The sequence below is a fragment of the Rhinolophus sinicus genome, linkage group LG17 (genome assembly GCF_036562045.2).
Source record: "Rhinolophus sinicus isolate RSC01 linkage group LG17, ASM3656204v1, whole genome shotgun sequence".
NCBI lineage: Eukaryota > Metazoa > Chordata > Mammalia > Chiroptera > Rhinolophidae > Rhinolophus > Rhinolophus sinicus.
In genome coordinates this window covers 25,662,858-25,688,830 of record NC_133766.1, presented here as the reverse complement: position 1 = coordinate 25,688,830, position 25,973 = coordinate 25,662,858, and the positions used below count along the sequence as shown (strand labels likewise).

Here is a 25,973-nt window from a genome sequence, read left to right as displayed (position 1 = left end):
GACAGGCAGGTGTCTCTGTTGTGGCACTGCCGGGAATTGAAAGGCTCTGGCAGGAGAGGGCTGAGACACCACCCCCTTTACAGATGCGGTCTGAGTCAGGTGTGAGCTCAGTGAGACCTGCCTCAGGCAGCCCAGGGCCTCCTACCCCACACTGCCCAGCCCAGCCCAGCCCTCACCCAGGCCCCTCCTTGAGAACATCTCTAGCTCCTTGCCACAGCCCTGAAATGCCTCTGAGCTGGGTGTGGAATGGAGACAGAGACTACACTATGCTGAAAATGGACATGACAGCATCTGAGAGGATCACAAAAAGGCCATGAGCCATGAGAACAAAGGGACCACCCGGCTTAGGATGATCATGGAGAGCATCCTCCCATTCCCAGCCCCTGAACATCACAGCACCCATACTTGGGTCTCCCGTAACCTATTTTGCTCCACGTTCAGTACCCTATTGTAGCCACATCCCCTCACAAGAAAGGTGGGCTGTTCCTTAAGAGAAGTAGAATAGATTTAATCTGTAACTTCAAAATGTCTAGGTTAGCAGCAGTCATGGACACTCAGAGCCTAGTTGGAACCTTCCCCTGAAAACATCCGGAGCAGCTTGGAGGGCACCTCAGTTCACAGAGGTGGCTGGTAGGATGTTAGCTTTGCGCTCAGCTTCAATGCAGTACTTCTCAGGAAGGCCGGTGGCTCTGCCAGGGAAACACAAGGTAGGTGTAAGGGGAGGGTGGGACCAGAGAGTAGGTAGCAGGAAGTGGGCTCTGGGTGGGCTTACAGAACCTGGGGCCCTACACCCCCAACCCCACTCCCACAAACCATCCCCCAAACATATTTCTGTCAAGTCTCCAGCATCCAGCCAAGTAGTTCCCAGAAAGCCAGGAAAACCCAAGTCCTAGGACTTTCTGCTGGAGCCCCCTTCAGAAGGCAACATCCCTGAGCACCTATGTAACACCCCTTCAATCCCTGAATCCCAGCTTTCTAGCCTGACATGCCATCTCCTTGGGGAAGGCGAGAGGAACTGGGGAGGAACAGATGAAAGTGTACCTCAGCTCTTCAATCATTCTCTTCTTGATGTCTTTAATACGCTCACACCGCTTCTGGGCCTCCTCTTTGAGGCGTCGGCCCTCTTCGAAGGTAGTGATCCGGTTCTGCACCTGCTTCTGCTGGTTCTCACGCACCTGGCGCCGGAGCTCATTGGCATGCTGTAAGCGCCCTGTTGCCTTTTTCTCCTCCTCCCGCCGCTCCTTTTCAATCTGCTCTCTCTGAGCCCTGGAGGAGGGACACAGATTATGGGGTGGACTGGGCTGAGCTGGCCCTGCCAAGGAAAGGCCCTGGGGGAGCCTCCTGGGTGGGCTCCTCCAGTGGACGTGTTTCAGAGACCACAGATCTCCACGCTCTGGCCCTCTTCTTTTGTGGCTCAGAGATCAGCGCCAAAGGCTGCCTCTGTGCATGCTCCCCAAGTCCTGTCCAGCCAGTACATACAACTGTATGTCACAAGCACGCTTAGAAGGGCCCCATGCTTAGCTTCATGCTCTGCTGTCACTGTTTTGAAATTATTAATAACTTTTGAACAAGGGGCCCCACAATCTCATTTTTCACTGAGCCCTGCAAATTATGTAGCTGGTCCTGCAACCAGAGTTTTATCCACTGGAAGCTATTATTCCTTTGTTCCTACTCTTCTCTCTTATAACAATGCACAACTCCTCTCCAGCTTGTTCTAAGATCTCTCTCTCTCTCTCTCTCTCTCTCTCTCTCTCTCTCTCTCTCTCTCTCTGTCCCTCCCTCTGTACCTCCTTCCCTTCTTTCCTGTCTTCCTTCCCATGGACCCTGACATCAGGGGGGAAATGGCTAATGTATACTAGTTAGGCTCAGAAAAACTCAAATGAAATGTATTCACATCTCAGAGGAAATGCAATCATAGGTCATCTTATCATTTTTTCTCAATGTAATAAAACACAAAATGTAAAATCATTTTAGGCAGGGATTTCTCACCTTCTCTGCTCCCTGGAGTCACTCACACCCCAACAAAGGTACCAAAAGCACCACTTCACTTACTCATTTCCCTCTAGCCATCTTCTAAGATGCACCATAACTCATACATGGGGTATCAGCTCAACCCCCAGCAACTCTTTTATACCATGTAAGCACCTCCTAAAATTCAACTCCCACTACACAGCCTTCTCAGTTTATCAAAAGAGAACTACTGAATTCCCTTCCCCTCTGTATTTAAACACCAAATCCCCACTGCTCAGGCACATCTACAGCAGCAGGAAGACTCTCCTCTTTGCCTTGTCGTTATTTTTCTATAGAGACGTTTCCTATTGTTTCACATTTTGTGAAACACAATGGAAATAGGGGACCTGTATGTGTCACTAAAGAGCCCCTGGGGGTGGCCAGCAGTTGAAAATCTGAATGGGGATGAACTAGGCCATTTCACAGGGTTAAAGCAAGTGACCTTGGAGCCTGCCTATATTACAATACCCTGGGACGTTTCCAAAACTACTGATGCCTGGATCTCACCCCAAACCAGTTAAATCAGAATCTGTGGAGGTGGAGCCTGGGCATCAGTACTTTTTGAAAGCTCCTAGGCATTTCTAAGAACCACTAGGTAGAGTAGGTCAGCTATCTCTGCTTAGTCAACAGGCTGGAGTTAAAGGCATCCCTCTGTCCAGAAGCAGGAAGTCCATATATAGGCCATACAAGAAGCCGTGTTTTTGAAGTAGGAAAAGTTGGCTATGGCAGAGATGCACCTAGCACTTGAAGACACCCACTATGGTACTATGGTAGTCACGTGGCCCTGGAGACACTAGGTCTAGATGCTAACCTAGAACAACAGGTGAAATTGAACTTCTCCAAAGGACTGGTCTAGCTTTAATAACTGGCATCAGGCAAACAAAGCAAAGAACAAATGGGTCAGTGGCAGAAGTAGAATTTTAATTTCTTTCCATTAACATTTATTAGTGTCCGCTAAAGGCAACACAGATGTCTAAAGGCATAGAGGTTGAGGAGGGCACTCTGGAGCCCAGGGGCGGAATCTTTGGGGCCATTAAAGAAGCTGCCTTCTTCACCAGGTAGCCAGAGACCATGGCATAACCCTTGAGGGCAGGGAAAGCTAGAGCCAAATTGCAGCCAGTGGGGACAGGCTAGGGGCCCAAAGTTCAACATAAGACCAGTACCCTGACTCTGATAAGGACAGAGATTTCTATGGATCTGCTCTGTTTCTGGCCAGGGGTCTGGGGGTCTGGTCTGGCATGTGACTAATGGGCCATGCCAAGAAGAAGGACCTAGAGCATGCAGACCAAGCAAGCCAGGCTGCACTGCTCAATCTCTACTTATCTGAGTATAATTTCAGTAATTTTGTATCCCAACCCCCAATCCCCAATTCAAATTTTGTTTCATTTGTTTCCTTTTGAAATTTCCTGATCTTATGGAGTCTGAACCAGAGCAAGAAGGGAGTCATTCCCAGTTAGGCCTGAACAGTTAAAGTCAGGGGCCCAAATTAACACCCCAGGGGCCAGGTCTGGTGGTGGCAGATAGTGCCTAATAGAAAACAGAGCAGCTGTGACTGCTGACTGCTTTGGGGGTGGAAGAGGGGACAGGGACAGTGAGAGATGTGAACACATAGCTTCCACTTATGTGCTGGAATTATCATTGAGCCAACAAAAAGAACAAAATAAAAGGATAAAGAGCTGGTAAGGCAGGAGGCACGGATATATATATATATATATATATATATATATATATATATATATATATATATATATATATATATATATGGTTCATCCAAATGAGTCTCTAGCATCCTTCCTACATGAATGGACAAGGACAATGTTTTATTCATCTCTAATATATCCCATAGCCTGCAGCACAGAGCCTTGAATATATGTGCTTAGTACAAATTTGTCAAATGAATGGCAAAGACCTCCCTTAAAGCCCTCATCCAGTGACTCACAACCATTAATTAGTGTTTGAAGTTCTCTCCATCTCTCCTAAATCTCCCTGCTGCAGTTTAATCCCTAACTTGTGAGGTGGGGATTGTGGGTTGGGGGGCAGAAGGGACCAGATTTATACCTTTTCTTACAACTTTAACTTTTCAGGGTACATAATCCCAACAATCCCCAATTCCTTCAACATTTCCAGGTGCTTTCCAGTTCTCTAATCACAAAATTCTTGGTTCAAGAGTCTGAAATATTTCAATCGTCCTTCTGGTTAGATGACCCCCCACCAACTCAGTCAAGGTGGATGTGCATGTCTGTGGAATTGCCAGAAAGCTTCTCTACCCAATACGGGCATCCCTGCCACAGGGTAAAGAAAGCAAACCAAGGTTCCCTGCCCCTCCTACCGAAGGATCCTCTCGAACTCATCCCGGTCCCGTTGCACCTGAACGGCTAGACTGTGCTCCTTGAATGCCACCTGCTCCAGCCGACTTTTCCGCAGTTTGGCTTCCGTTTCCACCTTCTTCAGCACATTTTCCCTTTCCTTTCTACGCCACTCTCTGTCTGCTACTTCCTGGTTGCGCTTGGCCCTCAAGGCATCCTGGGAAAGGAGAGGGTGGGGAGGCCAGTGAGGGCGTGAAACAACCTCCACACTGACCAGGTGCGTTTGGGAAGACACTCCCTCACAGACTCTGACACAGCCTGCTTTGAGAATCTCCGTGAATTTCTCTGGCAGCAAGGTTATCATAGGAAACGGAGTCCTGTCATAGAACTTGCAGGTCAAAATATACCCCGAGGGCCCATCTTGTCCTTCCATCCCACTCATTCCAATTCTTTCCCTATACCTCAAACACCTCCAGACAGTCCTGAAATTGCTTCTAGTTTTAAAAACTGCTAATGATGGAGATAGCACCGTTTTCTCTGTTTTTCACAGTTGAGGTTGAAAGTTCTTTACAAAGTAGCCAAAAACTTCCTCTTGAATCTTAAGGACTTAGGTGTAATGCACTGCTTGGTCTTTGCTGCCACTGGCGCTGGGAGCAGACCCACCCTTTCTTCTCAGATAACTGGCTCCTCTCTTCTAAATCTCCACCCACAAGGCCATTTTACATTTTAAAGGCTGTCAAAGGAATAGTTAAAGGATTGGGAGAGGTTGAGGGAAGCAAAGACTAAGTAGATACCTGTTCTGCCTGGTAATCCTGGGCCTTCTCCTGCATGGCCCTCAGGCGGGCGATCTCCTTCTCTTTCTCCCTCCGCATTCTCTCCTGCTCAGCCTCAAACTCTGCTTCTCGAGCCTGCCAAAAAGGAAGGTCTTGTAGAATAGCTCCCACTTCCCCAACATTGCAGAGAGAAACCAAACCCCTGTACCAGTCTGTCCAGTATATCCCCTGCTACCTTTGGACTCCTTCCAGTAGAGCAGAATGACTACGTATCAGTGCATGGAAATAGAAACCAATTAGCGTTTGTAAAATGCTTTCTCCTGTATTATCCCAGAGGATCCTCTCATCTCATGAAATAGATATTATAGATGAGGAAACTGATGTTCATAGAGATTGAGGGTCCTGCCCAAGATTGCAGAGCTAGTCAGCTACCAAACAGGATTTGAATGAAGGTGTCCTGAGCACAGCCTTCACGCTTCTTCCACTACTTAACAATTTCCAAGTTGCAAAGCCACTGGGCCAAGTTTCTAGAAGTAACAACTGTGACTCCCCTGCCTGTCTTATAAAGTACAGCAGGTAGAGGTTATCTCATTAGTTCCTGGGAAAATGGCCAACACACAGGGGTTAGCAGATACCTAAGGAGTGAACCATCAAAATTACCTCATTTTGCTATTTCTCTGAAAAAACAGATATATTCCTAAAAGCTTCCCAAACCCAGCTTCCCAATGACCATTCTAGGTCAGACATAAAACTAATGGCTCAGGTTGGGTGGAAATGTGATCTTCCCATAAAGAACATTCCCTAGACCCCATTCTACCTGACCACACTTCTGTGCAGCCCAGTGAGTTGCCTGCTTGTAAGCTGTGCGTGCTGGCTGTGTGTCAAGCTGGTCTCTCTGTGCCACCTTGCTCTAAATGGCAGGGCAGAGAACTCTGGAGGCTTCCACAGCCAATTAGCTCTAAAGGGGCAGCCCTGGCTGCAAGAACAGAGACCACTATGAGGTCAGGAAAGGGCTTAAAATATACATGGATACTCACAGTGGGCTGTGGGCATCCCAAGTGCCTGATCCCTTTGCCAGTCATCAGCCTCTTGCAGCTACCTCTGCCAATGCCCTCTCCATGTATGAAGACAAGACATCCTCCTCTCTGCTCAGAAATCTATGGTGATTCTTCACCATTCCATGCTTCCAGCTCTGCTCAAGGTCTAAGGCAATCCCAACAACTGCTCTCAGCTCTCTGGCATCACCTCATCTCTTATCATGACCGCCACAGATGCTCTGCTGCAGCCAGCAAACCTGTTCACCAACTCCAACACATGACTGGCTTATTATCACCACCTTCACCAACTCAGGGAAATAGCTTCTGAGTTCCATATGATGTACATAGTATCTAGATATGTTCAGCCTAGTCTGACAATGGACACATATTGAAGCATTCAGGACATTTTAATCAGTCAGTGACTAGGCTCACAAGGAGGTTGTAATTATTAAATGAATCAACACGTGTGTTAATGTGGGGTCTCTGATCCCGCTCCCTGCATAAGAATGCAGGACATGGTGAGGCCAAAAAGGAACACCCATGGAGCCATGGATAGGGGGTTCATACCACTATAGTCTCGCTGGCAGCTGGGTTGGAAACAACAGGAAGCAGGAGCCACACGATCCACAATCTGCTGTCCGCTTCTCTGCCAACCAGCCAACCCCAGTTGCTAGCTGCAATCCGCCATCTGCTTCTCTGCCTGCCTGCCTGCCTGCCTGCCCACCAACCAACCCCTTGCTAACTGCAATCCGTCCTTGCTAGCTCAGCCGTGGCAGTTATATTACTGGCTAATGGCTAACCAGTAACGGCTGGCAGCCAACTAGTTACAGCTGATGGCCATCTACTACCTGAGCCAGCACCTCTCCACGTGAGGCTGAGAGCCTGGAAACTGTTCTCTGGGACTCTGTCCCCACAACATGTGAAGCACTTGGCACAGAACCTGTGCACAGACTAAGGGCTCAACAAGTGGCAGTTGTGTGATCACTTTTGTGGGGACAGAATCCCAGAGAGCAGTTTCCAGGCTCTCAGCCTCACGTGGAAATGTGCTGGCTTGGTTCTTAGATGGTCATCAGCTGTAATCAGATGGCCATCCCCTGTGGCTGGTTGGCCATCAGTTGATACCTGTTAGCCATTAGCCACTAATATAACTGCTGTGGCTACTCTAGTGGGTTGGTTGGTTGGCAGAGAAGTGGACTGCGGATTGCAGCTAGCAAGTGCAGTTAGCAAGAGGGTTGTGGATTGCGGATCGTGTTGATCCTACTTCCTGTGTCTCGCCAGGCTGCCAGTGAGACTGGTGCAGGAAGACCCCTTGCTGGGGTACTGACAGATGTTTGCTATTGTGTCTCCACCAGCCGCCATTGAGAATATAGTGGTATGACTCCCCTATCTAGGGCTCCGTTGGTGTTCCTTTTTGGCTTCACCATATCCTGTGTTCTTGTGCGGGGGACTGGGAGCTAAGTCCCTGCATTACAACTATTATGCATGAACCATCTATGCTTTCTCCCCCTCGCCCCTCTGCCCGTCTTGCATTCTCATTCTGTTCCCTGTATATCCTGGCATCCAATAAGAAAACCAAAGCCAATAAATAAGCTTTGTTGAGCTTCACTTTCTGTGGTTTGCCTTGGGAGTATGTAGGTATATCCCACATGCCTTTTCAAATTATACCTACACCCTCCCCTTGTCCATAATTAAAACTCACTACTATAAAGTATGATGTGACCTCTGTCATCACGGAACCTCAAAACTAGAGGGGAGACAGGACCAACACACATAGAATTAAATAAGTTTCCTGCCACCTTGAGACCATCCTCTTTTCACATAAATCCATGTTCACTCCATCTAAACAGTGCTTAAGTGCTTTTTTTTTTTTTGCCTGCCATCATTCCTCAAAGACCCAATCATTCCATTATCCCATTTTGCCCCAAAATGAGCCTGTACATTTCTAAACTGCATCTCCCAGAAACTTTTGCAGGCATTGCCCTCTGCTCTATGGTGCATTTGTTCTTATGGGTTCTACAGGGAGGGATGGGGAAGGGTCTATTTTCTGAGTCTAGCACCCAGTACAGGATTCCCAATATAAGAATTTTCACAAGAAATTTATGGGGAAGCTGACTCATGATTACCAGGGATATAATTATCCAGGTCATGAGGAATCCACAGAAAACTTTACTTTCACCAACCAATAGTTTCAATTTTTTTCCCAGCCTGCACCTGACCCTCATTCCAACTTCTAACAAAGGTGTTAACAAGGATACTAACACCCTAATTTGGGTGCCTTTCCAGGCTGTCGGTTAATGAACAAGTGCATGGCCACAATGAAGAGGAAAAGAAGCCAGGCCCTTGAACTAAGGACGAGTTTTAGAACGAAGACAGGCCTGCCTCTCCCTGTGACAGACATTCCGTTCCTGGCCAGAGGTCCCAGGCATCAGAAACCAGCTCCCTACCATCTTCTTCTTGGTGAACTCCATCACCATCTGGTCTGCCAGCTTCTCCTGAGCCAGCAGCTCTGCTTTCTGTTTCTGGCTCTCATCATTTATGCGCTTAATCTCAGCTTGTATCTTCAGTTTTTGCTGGTGCCTTTGTTCCATGTCCTGCCAGCAAAGGGAAGAGAGCCTCAGAGTAGAAGGGAAAAAGACCAAAAGATACTAGCATACTACAATAGAGAGACACAAATAGACGCAGGGAGACAAATGCTTCCATTACTATCCTTTGTCAAAGAGGTCGTCAATGACCTCTTCCAGCCAAATGGCCTCTGCAGTCTTCATCCAACTTCATGGAAGCCCCTGATACTGGTGACCTATATATACTCTCAGGAAGTAGAGGATCTTAAAATTCTAATCAGTGTCTCCCACATGTCATGCTAAACCCCATCCATGTGGCTTTGTTCATGGTATGTTCCTCCTGCCTTTAATTTTCTTCTCCTATTTAAACCCAAACTTTTGGTCATCATCAACAGTAATGATTTAAATAATAAGTATTGCCCTAATTGGGTACTTTCTATTCATTGGGCACATAGTCTATCTCTAACACCTAAATACTTCCCAAAACCCTGAAAGGTAGGCCTTGTTATCGCTGTCATGCAGATGAAGAAACTGAGGCCTGAAGTGTAAGTGATTTGCCCAGGGCCATACAGCTAATAAACCCCAGAGCAGAATTTTGAAACCTGGTCTGTCAAAATTAAAGTTCCAATCTTCTCTGGAAGTCTTACTTGACTGCCCCAAGTTTCAATTCTCTCTTCTCTTCTGAATCTCTGCACTTAAGATGGTGCCACACCTCCTGGGATTTAATTTTACACTGCTTTGTAGGTCCCATGCATTTCCTTTGTGTTCATTCTGTCACAAGTAGAGGACAGGGACCATGTGTCACATTTCTTCTCTTTCTCAATAACATGTAGCCCAATGAGGAAAACAGAAAGCACTCAATAAACTATTGCTAAACAAGGCAGGGAAGTGGGAGCCAAAGTGAGTGGCATGTGAGAAACAGAAAATCATAAACACAGAGAAACACAATGAGCAATAGAGATCAGAGAACCAATGTGACCCTCAATGACAAGATCCCTTCTAAGTAAGGAGCCTCTGCCTTTTCCAGCCATAAGCCTTTGTAAGATCCGGATGATAGGACCACTTCTGAGCCCGACCACGTTCTCAGGCCCCAGTGTGGAGGGACACTGGAATTTTGTGCTGCTGCCTCCCTACACCCTACACCCTTCCAATCAAACTCAGACTCCTTGCTTCTACCCATCAAGTCACCCACACACACATACACACACTGTTTCCAGCTCCCTCCATTTCTTCAAAGACTGAGCCCCTTTCCCTGGCCTTCTGCTCCTCAGTCCAGCTTCTGCCCTGACTCATTCAAAGCAATTCTACTGTCTCTCCCCAAACCTGGCTCACTGCCTACATAGTTCAGGGCTCCTTCCTCCAAGAAGCCATCTGCTTCTAGCCAGGGCCATGTGGTGCCTGAATCATGGCTACCAGGATTCCTTCACTTTCACTGTACCCAAGTCCTTGTGCACTGCACTTTTCCTCTTCTGCTCCTCCAATTGGTACCCCAGGCATTCTATAATTCCATTGACCCTCAAAGCTAAAAAAGCTGCCAACCTCTGATTTATGACATATATACAATCATGTATTTACTTTCTTTGCCTATTTACATTTTAATTTGTGTTTTTGTTGGTTCAGATAATTTCCAAGAAACCAAAGGACTTTCCCTGTTTCCCATCTTTGAAGCTATTCCAAAGCAACTGCAGATGAACTCCCCTCATTTTTCTCCAACTTGCTAGCAAGGTGGTAAAAGCTGCCCTTGTGCTACCCTGAGATGATAAAGGCAAGTCTAAGCTGGAGGGGCACAGGTTTCTACCTTAAAGTTGCATAACAATACTTCGTGGAGCCTCTCAGGGAGTGCTTCTTAGAAGGACAGCGAAATGACAGTGACAAAACATCAGTGTAATGGTGTTGACTCGGTGGCACCTGGAACTTTCTCAGTGAACCTACCAATTCCCACTCCCCACAACCTAGTTGGATTTTCCAGCATTCATTTCTCACCCCTTTCCCTGTGTATTTATCCCATGCCTCTCCTTCCTGGCCCTTTCCCTCTCTCTCCTGGGCCAGGAAATTTGCCAGGTACCTCTGTCTTCTTGGCCTTGTTGGTCACCTTCTCAAGCAGTTCACAAGACTGCATGCCCCCTCATCTTCCTTTACTATCCAGGTGATCTTCCTCCCGTACCAGAGGTCCTCTGAAAAGCCATTATAATCATAAGGGCATCTGTGAGACCCTTCAGGGGCCCCTGTCACTCACCACCATCAAACGCACTGGGAGATGAGAATTCAATCATCCATGACCATGGGGGAGGAGAACAGAAATAAAAGCATATGTTTTCCACAAATTAAATGGCACCACAAGGAAACAATCAGACAAATCAGACTGTAGGACATTCTTCAAGTCAACTAACATGGATGCTTCAAAATATCAGTGTTATAAAAATAAATGAACTAATGAATGAAAGAGGAAACTCTTCTAGATCAAAACACACTAAAGACTCTTAAGCGAGTGATCCTGGTTTGGGAAAAAGAAAACAACTGAAATACATTTTTGGAACAATTGGAAAAATTTGAATATGGATTAAATACTAAATGATATAGAATCATTGGATCCGATTTTTTGATAGGGGATGTGATAATGGTATTGTTGACATGTAAGAGAATGTCTTCAGAGAATGTTCTTTGGAGATGCAGACTGAAGCATTTAGTAGCAAAGTGTCTGCAACTTTTAAATAGTTTAACAAAATATGCATATACATCTAAAAGAGACAAGCAACTAAGGCAGATATTAACAATCATTAAATTAGTGAAGCATTGATTGGTGTGGTATAATTCTTTCAACTTGTCTGTGTGTATAAAAATTTTCAAAAGGGGAAAAAAGAATAAATGCTCCAAATGCTTGCCATGTCCCTGACTGTGCTTTTGTGTATTCCAACAGACCAAATAAGGCAAATGGAACAGCATTTTGTTTTAAGTGTACTTTGTCATCATTTCTTTTGCAATGGATATGCCTACTAATTTTATTTAGGCTAACAGGAAAAAAAGGTTTGGCTCCTCAACGCAATTAATGACACTGGGCTGCTATATACTTTGAATGTGGTAACTAACAGCAGGGAGCCTGGAACTAAGACACTACTACTGTTCATCTACAAAGTGTATAGTATTCCTAGATAATTAAGGGAAGACTATAAAACATCCCTCTGTTTATTTGTGTAAATCGTGCAGCCATATATTTCCTTTATGTGTCCATTCACATGGACATGTCAGTCTTGGACCCCAGGTCCCAAAGAGTCAGAGAGTCTCTATCCAAATCACTGCTCATCCCCAGCATGGCGCCATGGCCAAATAAATGTTTAATATGCCAATAAAAAGTTGATGGTGATGGTGTTGTAAAATGAGCATGTGCCTACAGAAAATTAGTCTACTCCCTGAAACCCCCAAATTTTGGAAGGCTTTGTTGCTGATGCTTGTGGAAGTTGGCATATCTGTCCAGCCCTGTTACCCTGCGATCCTCCTCGTGGAGCTGTTCTATGTGTTCCAGCAGCTGCTGCTTCTCCTGCTCCCATTGCTCAGCAAGCAGTGATCGCCCCTCCTGGTTCTTTTCCATCTGCTGCACAATGTGCTGTCTTCCTCTGGAGGGAATAGGGCCACAGTGTCTTAGAAATCGAGGGTCCATATCACTATGTTCCAACCTCCACCCAAATAACTTTCAGAATGGGAAGTGTGACAGGAACGATTTGAGAAGTGCCCTAAACATTGCTATGCTTCAGGAACTCAGACCAAAGTCCTTCTGCAAAGTGTCACGAATGATCAGTTCTCTACTTTCCTGGGTCTGGGACTCACCCTTCTTGATATTATTCCGTTTCTTCATTTGTTTCCCAAGAGTTCACCCCACATCGTAATGTACCTCCTCCCTTCCAGTGTGTAAAGAGCTTCAGAAATCCTACAACCTCCCAAGCCTTCCCAGAGCCACACAGAGCTGGCTTCCCATGCTGGCTTCACAGAGCTTCAAGAGTTCAAAAGCCCACAACTTCTTCCTCTAGTACCTCTGCTATAACCCTGAGTATCGTGTCATCCAAGCCTACCTCCCATGCCTAGTTTGCTGACAGTCTTTCTTATAGTCTATCACACATTTTGAGACAGCAGCTGGTGGACAGTGCAGAGACTGAGGAACCAGTCTCTATAATCTGTGTTGCCCATGGCTCCCTATGTGTATTGGGATATCAATAAACTTGGAAGCATCCAGACACTGGGGTGTATGAGTAAAGGCTGGAAGAATGTGAGAAGACACAGATTAGGATAAGAATCTAGGGGAAAGAGTTTGAAATTCACATTCAGATAGAGCACTCAAATGGCTTCATGACTCTAGATGAAATAAACAGGAGTAATGAGTAAGTTACATGGAAGCGGGTTTGAACTCAGTATAAAGACCAGCTCAAATCATTAGAGCTGCCTAATGAGGCAGACATTTTTCCTCAATTGGAGCTACTTGTACAGAAGATGAAGAGCCACTTAGCCATTAAATCAACTTTTATTGGGAGCCTACTATAGTCCACCAGGTACCTGCTAGAAATCCAGAGATGAATGGTGCAAGAGAACAGAATACAGGTGGGGAGAGAGAACTGCCATTCAGTGTGGTACAAGTACTATTTATAGAGGTAATTCTTATATTATATGGTTGGTGTTCTAAATCTAGGACACTACCATTCTATAATTTACCTGCTTTGGGTCTTGTCCTTTTCTGCAAAACAAAGGGGACTAAATTTATTCATTCTAATTATTTCATGTATTAAGTACCTACTATAGGCCAAACACTCTGCTAGGCCCAGGAGCTACAGAAATGAATGAGACGGACCCTGTCCTCCATCTAGTAAGGATCAGAGAGCCACAGTGCAAGAAGTGGTGTGCTAGGTATAAATACAGTGTGATGGAACACAGAGGATAGAGCCACCAAGCCTACTTGGAGAAGAGAGGGAGGCTTCTTGGGGGAGGTGACAACAAAACGATATACTCAGGGAAGAGACAGTGTTTTTCAGAGGAAAGGAAAGAGAAAGGTATTCAAAGCAGCAGGAACTTATGACAAGACCTGACATGTTGGGAAATGGGAAAAAGCATAGAGTGGATGGCAGGAAATGGTGTGAAATGAGGCTGAATTGGGGCCAGATTGCGCAGCATGTGTTATCATCTTGGAAATGAACTTTAGTTCTGTGGTTCTATGAATCACTTCATAAATGTTTTGAGATAATAATAGATGATGATAATAGCCATTTCACATCTCTTCCCTCTGTGAAAGGCTACATGGACCTAAAGATACAGGGAAATGACAGAGGGAGATGCAAAAACCACCTCTTTACCTTATTCTTTCCTCCTTCCTCTTCCTGTCCCATTCCTCCTGCCTTTGAATGGATTTCTGCCGTTCTACCTCCATCATCTGATCCAGTCGCTTCTCTTCTGCATCCAGTTCTTTCTGGATCAGCTGCTTTTCCAGGATTTGGGCATCCCGGATGGCATGGCACTTGGCATTGAGGATGATCTGAAGAGTGGAAATGAAATTGTGGCCCTAGGTCTGGGAGTAAGTTTAGGGAGGAATGCACCACGAGGGTGTAGAAGTTGGAGGGGGGAGAAATGGGAGCAGAGCACTACCCAGTGTGCTGTAAATGCGTATAGCAGCTCACAAGCCCAGAAAAGCAAGAGCATTCTTAATTTGCCCTTCGCCTTAATATAGTTCAAACCTAACACTTACTGGGCTCCTAAGTGCTAATCTGTGCAAGGAGAGGACCAGAGTAGCATCTTTCAGCATATTGGGTCTTAGTGTTAGGGGGTCATGAATCACTCTTTGGGAATATGATGAAAGCTATAGCCCCCTTTCCTCCATAAAACTCACTTACATATAGACACACAAAATCTCCATGAAATTTCAGAGGTTTGTGGTCCCCCTTAGGGACCCATGAACCCCAGTTAAGACCCCTGTTCTACTCCTCAAGGAAACTAAAGACGCTTGCAGAGGCCAAGCCACCAAACTTTTAAGCTGGAAGAGCCCAACGTCACACAGAAGGGGATAATAATCCAGGGTCATCAATAAGAACCATGAAGTAAAAGCTTTAGAAAATAAATGGAGATATAAGTAGAGAAGTACCTGAGAGAAAGAAATTGTAGATGAAGAGTTTAGGGAGTCCACATTTTTTACTGGGTTGAGAAGAGAACCACATGCAAATGAGACACAAAATAGAATTCAAATGAGCCTCTAGCCTTTGTGCTTTCAGCTAAAACACTTCAAAAAGAATCCAATGGCCTGGATCACCCTCTGTGGCCAGAATTAAACTAGCAGGATAAAAATAAAAGTAATATCCCATTTATTGATCAATCCACAGTTTGAGAAGCCTCTCCCATATTTCAGCTTATTTAATCCTGCCAATAACTGTGCCAAGTAGTTTACCCCTTGCATGTTACAGATGAAGTGAGGTTCAGGGAGGGCAAGTGCCTCGCTGAAGGTCACACAGCAGCTCAAAGCATAGCAACCATGTGACAGATGCAGCTCTCTCCCAACCCCCAACCTCACTTCCTCTCTCCAGCCAACCCCTCCCTTCACTTTTCCCCCCCTTGCCCTACCTCCAGTTGGAACCAATGCTGTCCAGAGTTTGAATAAGAGAAGGGAGGAAATGCAGGGCCCCCCACCTTGCTCATGTCCTTGAGCTCCTCCTCCTGCTCCATCCGCAGCTTGTTGGCTCTCTGAAGAAGGTTCTGGGTCCTCTCCTTGGCCACCTCCTCTAGGTCACTGAGCTTCTTGTTGTTCCTCCAAACCATTTCCTTCTCTTTCATGACTGTCTTGCGTGTGGTCACTGCATCCTACAGGAGACCAGACTGCATCAGTGTGGGATTGAAGCCTGTGTCCTGGCCACTAGCCTGGCTACCACAGGTGATGCAATATGATTTTGCTTCACTCCACCATGCTATCAGAACCCAGAATTTTCTCAGCCTGACTTCATCCTCGCCACTCCCATTGCCCCCTAGTTACTCCCACAATTAGTCTTCATTCTAGAGCATATCTCCATCCACACTTTGTTCCAGGGTCCCCTAACTAGATCCCCAAGTTTCATGGAAAGCTGGCCTCTCCCCAGCACGTCTCTCTTCTGCCCCCCATCTGTTGAGACCAGGGCTCGGGGGCTTAGCTACCATAATGGCTTCTTTCTCCTTCCTGAAGGCCTGCTCCCTGGCCTCGAGTTCTTCTCTGGTTAGCACGTGGGATGCCCATTTGATCCGCTCAAACTCCTCAGGGCTCATGATAAGGGACTCCCCAGAGGGATCCTTGGTGGGAACGCTGACATAAGGAATGAACAAAGTTAGGGAGGGAACGTGAGAAAGAGCTCTCAGCACCACGATGTAGGCTTCTCTGCTCTCTTCCCTCCCCTCATCATTGCCAACCCTCCAGCATGAACATGGCCAGTGGTAGGAGGGACTGCCAATTGCAATGTGGGTCAACTGGGAAGAAGACATCCAGCAGAGGGTGAAGTAGCATCACAGGCTATAAAGAGACATTTTAAGAACTTTCTCTAAAAGGCCCAGCCTTCTCTGTGTAGCCATCCGTGGCCATCCCACCAATATACACATATGCCAATCCCCCACATCAGGCCTAATAGACCACCCCCTATCTCCGAGTCCACCACACTCTGCTCTCACTGCCCATGGTATGGCCAGCTGGGTGGGGCCTTTATCTGCACTGGATTACAAACTCCTTCAGGACATAGTCTCTGTCTTAACAACATTGGTGGCCTAGTAGTCTCTGGTCCAGTGCTGGGCACAGAGTGAGAACTCAAAACAAAACTGTCGAATTAAACTTTAAAAATAGATTATTCATCAAGGATGACATAAAAAGGGCAAGGGGACGCCAAACGGTTGAAATGGATGCTAGTGAGAAACCTAAACACCCTGCCCATCCAGCCCAGAAAGAAGCTTTGAACTCTAAATATTAATTAAAATGTCTGATCAACAACAGTTGGAGACATGTCTGTAGACCTCTCCTTTCTAGCTGCCCAACCATTCAACAAACCAATAGGTAATTATAATGATTACAAACAAATGACATACATTAAAGATGGAGGTGGGAGAAACAGGGGGTGGGAATAAAGCTGCTTCTGGGTGAGGCCATTTAACAGGCACATGGCAATGAGACGCAGCAGTCTGAGGCAGGAAGTGAAACCTCATCTAATAAAACTAGTGTGGGGGGAGATCCAGGAGGTGGAGCAAATGAGTGGTGAATTTGGAGCTTAGCCAAGATCTCATGATTCACTGAATGGCACGGCCCCAAACAGCCTGGAATCTGGAATGACCAGGAATGATCTCAATCTGAGGCAGCACGTCGTGGGCTTTCAGCAGCACAGACAAGGAGCCAGCAGCTTCAACTCCAATGTGTTTTCAGGACTAGACCCCTCCAAGAAGGAACAATTTCTCGCACCCCAGGGGTGGCCACAGGGTTTCTCACCATTTTTGGCCATTTAATTCCCCGGGCTGACAAGATGGTGCTCCTGGAGCTGTGTCCTAGCTGTGCCTCCCCAGCTCGTGACACAGGCAGCATTTTATAGAAATTCAAACTGTTGGAAGGTGGGGCCGGAGTAAGAATAGTTTCAGGGAATGAAGCACTTGCACAAAAGCTAAACCACCGAGCAACAGTACTGGCTCATTTCACATTGCTGAGTGAGGCCCAAATCCCACAGGAGGGGCCAAGCAAGGAGGCAGCTCCAGTGAGGAAGCTGTGCTGAGCTTATCCCAAAAGAACCCAAGAGTCTATGGGAATTTCTTCTTATGGCCTCAGAGCCTGGGTAGAAGCCAGGGGGCTAAATAGGCATCCAGTCAGTTTCCCTTTGCTTCAGATTCCTGATGCAATAAAAAGGAAGTGACTCATCTGGACCATTCCCTTTACCAAGTGCACTAATGGGGGCTCAGGGAGGTCCCACTAAGCACCTCCCTTCCACCAGCCCTGTAGGTCCTACAGCAGCCAGAAGAGAGGAAAAAGGAAGAAGCTGGGAACCAAGGGTAATGGAAATAATAGATACAAGAGGGGAGAAACAGAGCCGCCAACATGAAGAAGAAAGAAGGAGAATATGAAACAAACGGGAAATGAACACAAAATAAGTGGAGGCTTGACTGACAGTGAAACCAGGTGAGTTTTCCCCTCGCCCAGCTTTCGGCAGCCCTGGGTTTGGGCCCTGGGTACTCACATGAGTTTCCGAACCATGTCCCTGGTGATGAGCTGGATGGTCTCCAGCTTGTGGTCCAAGCCCAGAGCAGTGAGAGTTTTCTGAATGGCATGCTTATCTCGGAGCAGTACGATGGGTCTGTCACTCTGGGCCAGGGGCTATGGGTTCAGCAAAGACAGCTTAGAAGCTGGTCTTCTCACTTCCCATTGGTCAGGCCTAACTTCAAGTGTAAACTTCCCCTCTCCTGGGGCTTTCACCCCATCCAGTGGCAAAGGAGGCTGGTTGGGACCCAGACTGCAGAACCATCAAGAGTAGCCAGGGCACTGAGAAAGCAGCATCGTGCTCTACACTTGAACTTGGCCAGATGTGTTCTGTACTGACCAGCTCTTCTTATAACAAGGCCTCTCTATAACTTGTGTGGATACTCCTGGACAGATAGGAAGAGGGGTTGCTAGTGTGTGTTCATTCCTAACCTAAAACTCTCAGGAATGAAAATTTTAGGTCTCCATCTTCTCCCTCCATGATTTATGAAAGAAGGAATAATTCTCTCTCTTTGATCACACTGTGGGCTTGAAGCAATACAATTTGTTACAGACTCATCCAATCTATGATATTCATATTTTTAATCTTTTGTAAGGATTAGATTAATTTTCTCTGATTCCCCAGGAAAAAGGCCATATGCAGGGAGTTAAAAATGGCTAAATGGCCTGGTAGAGACCTGCCCTTAAATCTAACGTGGTGAGGAAATCAGAGAGTTTGAATTCAGCAAGAATACAAGACATACGTTTTTTCAAAAATTTCTGACAGTGAGAGAGGTAATAAGAAAATGAAATAACTTATTTCAGGAAATTTTTGAACACAGGAGAGAATTTCATTTGTCATTAATGCAGTAATTTTGATCCTGAGTGGAGGCAAAGGGATGGCCTCACTCGAGGTGCTTCCTGTCCCGAGAACCTCACTTTGCATAGAGATCCCAGAGTGCTGCTGCCACTGTGTGCCCATCTCTGCTTCCAAGTCATGCCACAGACCCCTTCTGCCCCCTACTGCCGATTGAGAGACTACTTAGACTCTCACTCAGCAATAAGGCCAAAGAAACAGGGCCAGGAACGGTATTGTTCTGACTGCTCCTTTTGCTAGCCAGCAGGACTACTCCTGGAGAGTCTTTCCAAATCTATCTTCGCTTTGACTAGAAATTACATTCCTTTGTTTCTTCCCCTTGTCAATAGGAAAGCTGCTGCAGAGTGGGGGTCTTCTAAATGCAGAAAGATACCTGTCTTGAACCCTCTGCAAAGTCCCTTTTGATTCACAATAAGGATAGTGAGGAGCAGGGATAGATATCACCTCTCCTCTCTCCAGCCCACCTGCTGCCAAAGGTATTCACACCAGTATTCACACCACCACTGGCATCTTTCCTCTCTTTCTCTTTTCTCTCTCAATCTCTAAATACCCTTCTCTCCATGTCTCATTCTCTTTCTAGCCTTGCCTCTCTTCCTTCTCACCTGGTGAACTCCATGTGTACCAAGATTATTCCAAGTAATGCTTTAGCTCTCCTTCTTAGACTAAAGAAGTTGTCAGCTTCTTAGTCAGGATAGCAAATAAAGACCTGCTCGTTTCCCAAAGCTAAGAAATTATTTTGGTTGAGCACCTGGGAAAGGAGGATGACTCTGTGGTTTGATCCAATGTTGTTCTTGGATGAAGGGGGAAATATGTTGCTCTGTGTCTGCAAGCTTGGTCCAGTGGCCCTCCAATGTTTTCATCGTGGAGTGTTCACTGAGCAACTATCAAACTCTCTGCAGCCAAGCCTCCCCTTCAAAATTACAACAGATTTTCAATGCTATGCAGACATGAGGCTTGTATTAGTGGAGAAAGCCAGGTGTGTGGTGTACATGGGCCACACTAGATGTCAGGGTTCAAATGCTAGCTCTCAGTACTTTCCTCTGTCTTCATCTGACAGAGGGGCTGATGTGACCAGTGCTAGCATTGTTCTGAGCAACACTAGTCCAGGTCACTACCTCCAGGTGGTAGCTACCTGGAGGGGCTGGGAGATGGTTACCTTGATACCTCCAAAGAGGCTCTCATCTACTTCGGAGCTCATGGTTTTGGTCCGATAGCGAGTCCTATTCCTTGACCTGTTGGAAGTGGTAGAAGAACACCTCAGAACACCAGTTGTGTGTAACGGCTGCAGGAAGAAGCAGAAAGTTTGGGCCATCAGTATTGAGTGCCATCTGGACCCTTGGCAAGGTAAACACACTTCACCAGCCCATGCCAGGGTAGGTAGGGGTGCCTGTGGAAAAGCCACTGAGGGAAAGCACCTGAGTGAACCCTGAAATGTAGAGGATACCCCACAGAAACAGAGGGCTCTCTGGGTAGGGGCCAGGCACACTAGCTCAGTGAGGAGTATTTCTGTAGTCCCTGAGCTGAAGGCCAAGTCATTGTGTCATATGGAAGAAAGAAGGAAGGAAACAAGGTGAGAGGATAACCTCATTGTTGGCCCAGTCCCAATTTCCCACAAGGACATTCTCTTGTGAGGCCACCTGGGCTTGCCTCCCCAGAAATGTATAGCATCCTCTTCACCTCCAATATTCTCAGCCTGAGCTCCAAGCCCCCTTCACAAACGACACTATTATTTGACCTCTTTCATGTCTCCATAATCTCACAAGATTATAGTGGGGAGCAGAGGATATTAAGGATGGAAAAGCACCTTGCCTCCTGCTTGGCACACAGTTAGTACCTAATAAACTTCAATGGATGAATGATGACTAATTGCCAGCTACAATCAGACAAACCAGTACATAATGTCCACCATGTGACTTTCACTCCCAGGACCCCTTTAGTGTGCATTAGTCAGTTTTAACCACCCAGTGTCTTCTATGTTTGGAGAGTTCCCCTCTAATGAGGTTTGGAGACAAAGCTCATCTCTGGTTATCAAAGCTGAAGACACCAGATATTCGCCCTCCAAGCCTGAGCAAAACCAATCAGATCACCGAAGCCTGACAAGGGACAGCGAACTAGTGATGCAAGAAGGAGAACAAGGAAAACCTTTCTGGAAAAGGCAGCAGTCACAACCACACCTAGTGTCCGGGGCAGTGCTGATAAAGACACCAGCAGCACCTCACAGCCAAAGCTGCCAGCATTGGAGGTGCTACACAGCATCAAGGGTCCACACCAGACCAGTGCAGTATTGTGTTTTTGGCCTCTGTTCTAGCTGCAACTGCTCCCTTCGTTCCCATTTACCAAGCCTAGTTTCCCAGCCTTGGTGTCAGGTCTGTGAGCTCTCCCAAATCCTTAAAGTTCTGTCTCTCCTACTTATAACAGGAACCCTGGCTAATACAACCTCATTCCCAAAGCGCATCCAGTTTCAGCTCAGTCCCCAGAGGAAAAGTCTGTCTCCAGGAGGTGGCTTCTGTGAGGACTGTAGGACAACTCCAGGCTTAATCGAAAGCTGATTCAATTCTCACTTTGCAGGAGCCCACATCTCTCACAGTTATCTAAGCTGGGATGTCTCAGGGAAATGAGCTATACACATTGGGTCTCCCAAGCCTGGGAATCAGTAACTGTCAAGGGGACAGAACGGACAGGGAAATGGACTGTGCATTCCAGGTCACTAAACACTGGACAGTGTGTTTTGAAAGCTTTCATCTGCCATGACCAACCAGACACTCCAGCACCTGTTCCACCTGTTTCAGGTTTTCACACTAAATGGAGCAGTTATTCTCCAGCCGGCTCTGTTCTGTACACGGAGCACTGCTGTGTGTCCTGCTCCTCACTGCTTGGCACAACCATCAACAGCCTTACAGAGGGAACCTCCCTCCCTTCGCAGCCTCAGTCAGCCCCAAGAGAGCAGAGCAAACATTTTATTAAAAATTTTATTAAAAAGCAAATATAGCAGCCCCAAGGATTCCTAATAACAGACTAAAGGTGAGTGATGAGCAACTGCTCCCCTTTCCACCAAAAATAAAATAAGAGGAAATGAACAAAACTGCAATAGTTGGTACTAAGGCTAAGCATTGGGAATAACTGGAAAAAGTGGAAGGCACTGGATCATGAGGAATGGTGTGAGTGCTGTACATAATTAAGGGAAAAGATGCAGTCCTAACACATAGTAGGAGCTCAATATGCATTTGATGAAGAATTAGTGAATGAAACCAAGCAAGATGACCTCTCAAGGGCTGCAGACCAGACTAAGATAGAAGCCTTTCTGGAACATGCCTGCCTGAGTCCAGGCCACTCCACCACTCCACATTTTCGATATCACGTACAAGTATGGCCTGCACTATGGAAAATGATGTAGGTGAAATGGCTGGAGTACAGATGGAAAGTATTATTATTGTTTTGCATTTGTTTTCCTGTTTCTTTTCAAGGGCTTCTGCAGGTTTTCCCTTGTCCACAGGTGCCTACCAGACTGCGGGTTCCTCAGGGCTAACACTGCCATCACCTCTTTCCTATGATCTTGGTACCCAGATCAAGAGGAAGTCATCCAAAAGATACTCAACTGCCTGAGCCTAGAAGTCAGAACAGAGGAAGGAAAACAGATGACCACAGAAAAGTAGCCACTGGGCAGGACAGAGGGAAGCACTGAGATCTAGGATTAGGTGGCAGAGAAAACCTCACTGGGGAAATGCTGACTTTGAAACCACAAGCCGTACACCAGGATTAGAATAACCAGTTTGCCAAGAGTAATAAGAAGGATTAGAGGTCACTGTGTAAAAATACTGGAGAAAAATGAAGAACCAAGCAGAAATGGAAAGTTAGATCCTTCTGGGCCAGAGTCAGTAGCCAAGAGGTTCTTTCAAGAGGTGAAGGGCTGGCTTTATTTCTTGCATGACCAAATAAACATCCCCAAGAAGTTGAGCAGTGCCTGGAAGGAAGCCTGTCTAGTTTTTAGTGGGAGGCAGCTCTTGAAAAAAAGGAAGAGAGCCTGATAAAAACTGGTAGTAATAGCTGAGGAGGCAGGAGGGATTGGGGAAGATGAGGATTGGGGACAGATAAAGATGCCAGCCCTACTTTAATATTTTCATTTTGGTGACCTAGCTGACTCCCTTTCTCTTCAAAAATCATCCTATCCCAGGAGTACAAATATTTGGCCACTGCTCAGAGCTCTGGGAGAGACTCTGATGCAGTAAGATTAGCTGGTCAATTGGATGATGGTTTTGACTTAGTCATTGATATAGGATAATTTCCATACCATATTGTTTTAAAGAAAACAGAATATAAGACGTGTAAGCACCCCTATACAAATGTTTGTATGAGGATATGCACCCATAGTGTGTTACTGAAAGAATTTTCACAAAAAAATGTTTATTTCAGGTGAGCGTTATCATCTTAAGACATTTCTTGTATTGGATAATTTTTTGCAATGAGTAGGTAACTCTTTATGATCAGAAAAAAAAAGAAAAAAAAAAACTATTTTTATTTGAAAACAAAACATAACAGTGGGCCTGATGCCCCAACTCTGAACACAGGAGAGTCCAGCCCTTTAAAAACTGTAGCATTTTATGTCCCAGGGCCCAGGATGTTCAGCTCAAATCCAGCAAGACAGAGGTGGGACAGGGCTGGCACAGGATGGTGTAGAGTTTCCCTGACAAAACTGGAATATCTGTCAACTGAACAAAGACGAAGGCATATTCTTTTCTGGATGTCCTCTCCACCCTGGATCTAGCTCCTCTTTTGCATATAGGTTCACTGCAGGCTAGCAAATTCAGGTTTTGAGCTCTTGGCCTGATTCTACTTCCTTTTTCTATAAACTTTGGTTACTGAGAAGGTGGGGATGCTTAGGCAGCAGGCACCTAGGCTTTCACTAAGTGATCCACTCAGTTTACCTCTTTCTTCAAATGGAACCAGGGTGGCCATCTGTCGGATGCGTTCTTAAGACAGCATCCTAGTCAGTACTGAGGTCCATCCCTCCTTCTACAGGATGTTGTTATTCCTTGTTTTTAAGGGTCCTGGAGGTCTGCCTAGTTGTGAGCCTCCCCACCACCACCACCACCTCTCCCCACTCCCCCAAACACTCTCATAAGCTAGTGAGCAGCCTCTCTCTCTCTCTCTCTCTCTCTCTCTCTCTTATATACACCTGGCCTGCCAGATGAGCCGAGGTCACGAACTTGACTCACTGCTTCTCAAAGGTGCCCTTACGCCCAATCCTGTCCAAGGGATTTCAGAAGGGCTCAGTCAGCAGACCAAACCCCTGCCCTGAGCGGCCCTTGGATGGGGAATCCCTGATCTGGGTGCAGAGAAGCCCACAAGCCTAGACCCGATGCAACTCACTGATTAATTTGGGCTTAGAAATATGAAATTTTTAAAACAAGAGAAAAAAACCCCACAAACTTTTACTGTATGCCCTTAGATGCCAAGTGTGATGCTAGGCCCTCACAGACAGACATACCCCACTGTGCCTGTAAGGCACTGAGGAGAGCTAGGAATAATATACTTAACAAACGCCTAGGTGAAAAGGACCCCACTGCAACACCTTAGGTAGGTCTCAGAAGAGGCGAACTGCTCTTTTCTGGAGACTTATCTTGTAATTAACAAAGCTCTTCTGAAATCTCTACTTAGGTACCCTGCATTTGAACCACTGAGCCCCAGAAAAGCAGTGTCACCTCTGGGCAGGAAATATGTCCACCAGTACACACAAGGAGCCACCTTTGCCACTTGGTGTGCCCCCAGAAATTCTAAGGTTATTTCCAATACCCCAAGGCTCCAACACCTATCCTCCACCCACCTCCCTTATCCTTCAGGAACCAACACACTCCTCACTGGAGCCCAGACATCCCCTGCATAGCTCCTCCCAGGCCCACTGCCTTTCTCAAACCTCATGACCCTTGCAGTCCTTCTCAGGCCAGCCAGACCAGTCCCAATCCCTCCAGGGTCTTTCAAACCTGGTACCTTCCTCATTCATTCATTCATTTGCAAATATTTGTTGAGTAGCAGCTGAGTGACCCCAAGACCCAAGTAACAAAAGAGAAAACTGAGAGTCAAAAATATTCGGTGATTTATGTGTTGTCACTGCTAGTTAGTGTCAGACAACCTGTCATCTGGCCTCCTCACCAGTGGTTTATCCTCATCACATCCCACAATCCCCAGCCCATAGAGGCCCCAGTCTGATGGTAGGGGGAAAAGGTTGGGACATCCCTTTCTCCCCAACATCCACGCTCAGCATCACTTTACACTTTCAATTCCTATCAATGCCGCCCTTAATTCCTCTTTTGGAAAAGCAAGTTCCTCAGGACTTCCCTTGCCTCTTCTAGGGGTGTCCTCCCGATCCTGGGCCTTCCGACACCTTCTACCCTCCCTCAGTACTCCACTTTCCCAGCTCAGAAATCCAACCCAATTCAGAACACTTAAGGCACCACCTGAGGTTCTCCCCCATCACCGGAGACCTCACCATCTCAAACCGAACCTCCGCCGCCTCTGCTGCCGCACCTCTTAGGAGGCGCTGGGTGTTGACGTGTGGCCATAGCAACCAGGAGCCCAGGCCCAGGCCCCGCCCCTGCCCTCTGCTCAGTCGGGCGGAGGTGACGTGTTGCTGGCCCCTGGAACCTGAACCCTCCCTCTAACCACTCCAGTGGGCGCTGCAGCGGGAGCCCGGACTCTGAAAGACTGGCCAGCCCTGGCGCATCCTGCTCCTCGCTTTGGCTTTGGCTGAACTATTGGGTCAGGACGCGAACCCTCAAGGGACTAGCATGGAGTCTAACTGCCCGCAGCCCCTGGAAGAGCCAGGCCCAGGGTCACGGTTCTCCCCCAGACACCCCACTTAGGTTACCATTGCCCCAGTGAGGTGCCAAGCCAAACCTTGATGACAGTTTAGTCTGCAGAGAAGGAAGCAGGATGGGAAGAAACAAGTTTCCCAACAGGAGAATTTGGGTAGACCAAAGAAAGAACTTACAGCCATGCAGTTGTGTATATCGTTTCAGGAGCAGTTCCTTAAAATGTGGACCTCAGACCTCCAGCTCAGAATCACCTGGGAGAGCTTATTAATAGACTATCCGAATGGAAATCTCTGACCTGGCTTTAGAGAGCCTGCCTTTTAATGCTTCCCAGTTTGTATGTACTGTTTTGGAGGGGGGTTTAGGATTTTTTTATTTTCTTAATTCTGTTTTGCCCTTATACTTCCCAA

General features: G+C 46.6%; 1 protein-coding gene across 3 annotated transcripts; it reads right to left on the bottom strand.

The window, feature by feature from the left end:
• Nucleotides 1-487: 487 nt before the first annotated feature.
• Nucleotides 488-25,333, bottom strand: CFAP45 (cilia and flagella associated protein 45). Of its 3 annotated transcripts, none has more exons than XM_019716424.2 (12): nucleotides 25,210-25,333; nucleotides 19,914-20,039; nucleotides 17,882-18,018; nucleotides 15,840-15,984; nucleotides 15,342-15,512; nucleotides 14,021-14,199; nucleotides 12,169-12,298; nucleotides 8,571-8,717; nucleotides 5,111-5,224; nucleotides 4,340-4,533; nucleotides 1,042-1,266; nucleotides 488-689 (listed from the first exon to the last, which is right to left on the bottom strand). In XM_019716424.2, the coding sequence occupies exons 2-12, from the start codon at nucleotides 19,953-19,955 to the stop codon at nucleotides 611-613; spliced, it is 1,563 nt and encodes a 520-aa protein (XP_019571983.2). In that variant the 5' UTR covers nucleotides 19,956-20,039; nucleotides 25,210-25,333; the 3' UTR covers nucleotides 488-610. The 3 variants fall into 3 exon arrangements, with proteins under 3 accessions (XP_019571983.2, XP_019571982.2, XP_019571981.2); XM_019716423.2 differs by having other exon boundaries at nucleotides 25,242-25,332; XM_019716422.2 differs by lacking the exon at nucleotides 25,210-25,333 and having other exon boundaries at nucleotides 19,914-20,646.
• Between the last annotated feature and the right edge of the window lie 640 nt (nucleotides 25,334-25,973).

Coding starts and splice junctions, on each gene's coding strand:
- CFAP45 (XM_019716422.2), bottom strand. CDS start 20,069: ATGGCCCAAACTTTCTGCTTCTTCCTGCAGCCGTTACACACAACTGGT. Junction 14,200..15,341: donor AGCTCAAGGACATGAGCAAG/GTGGGGGGCCCT, acceptor TCCACTCTTCAG/ATCATCCTCAATGCCAAGTG. Junction 5,225..8,570: donor AGTTCACCAAGAAGAAGATG/GTAGGGAGCTGG, acceptor CCTTTTTGGCAG/GCTCGAGAAGCAGAGTTTGA.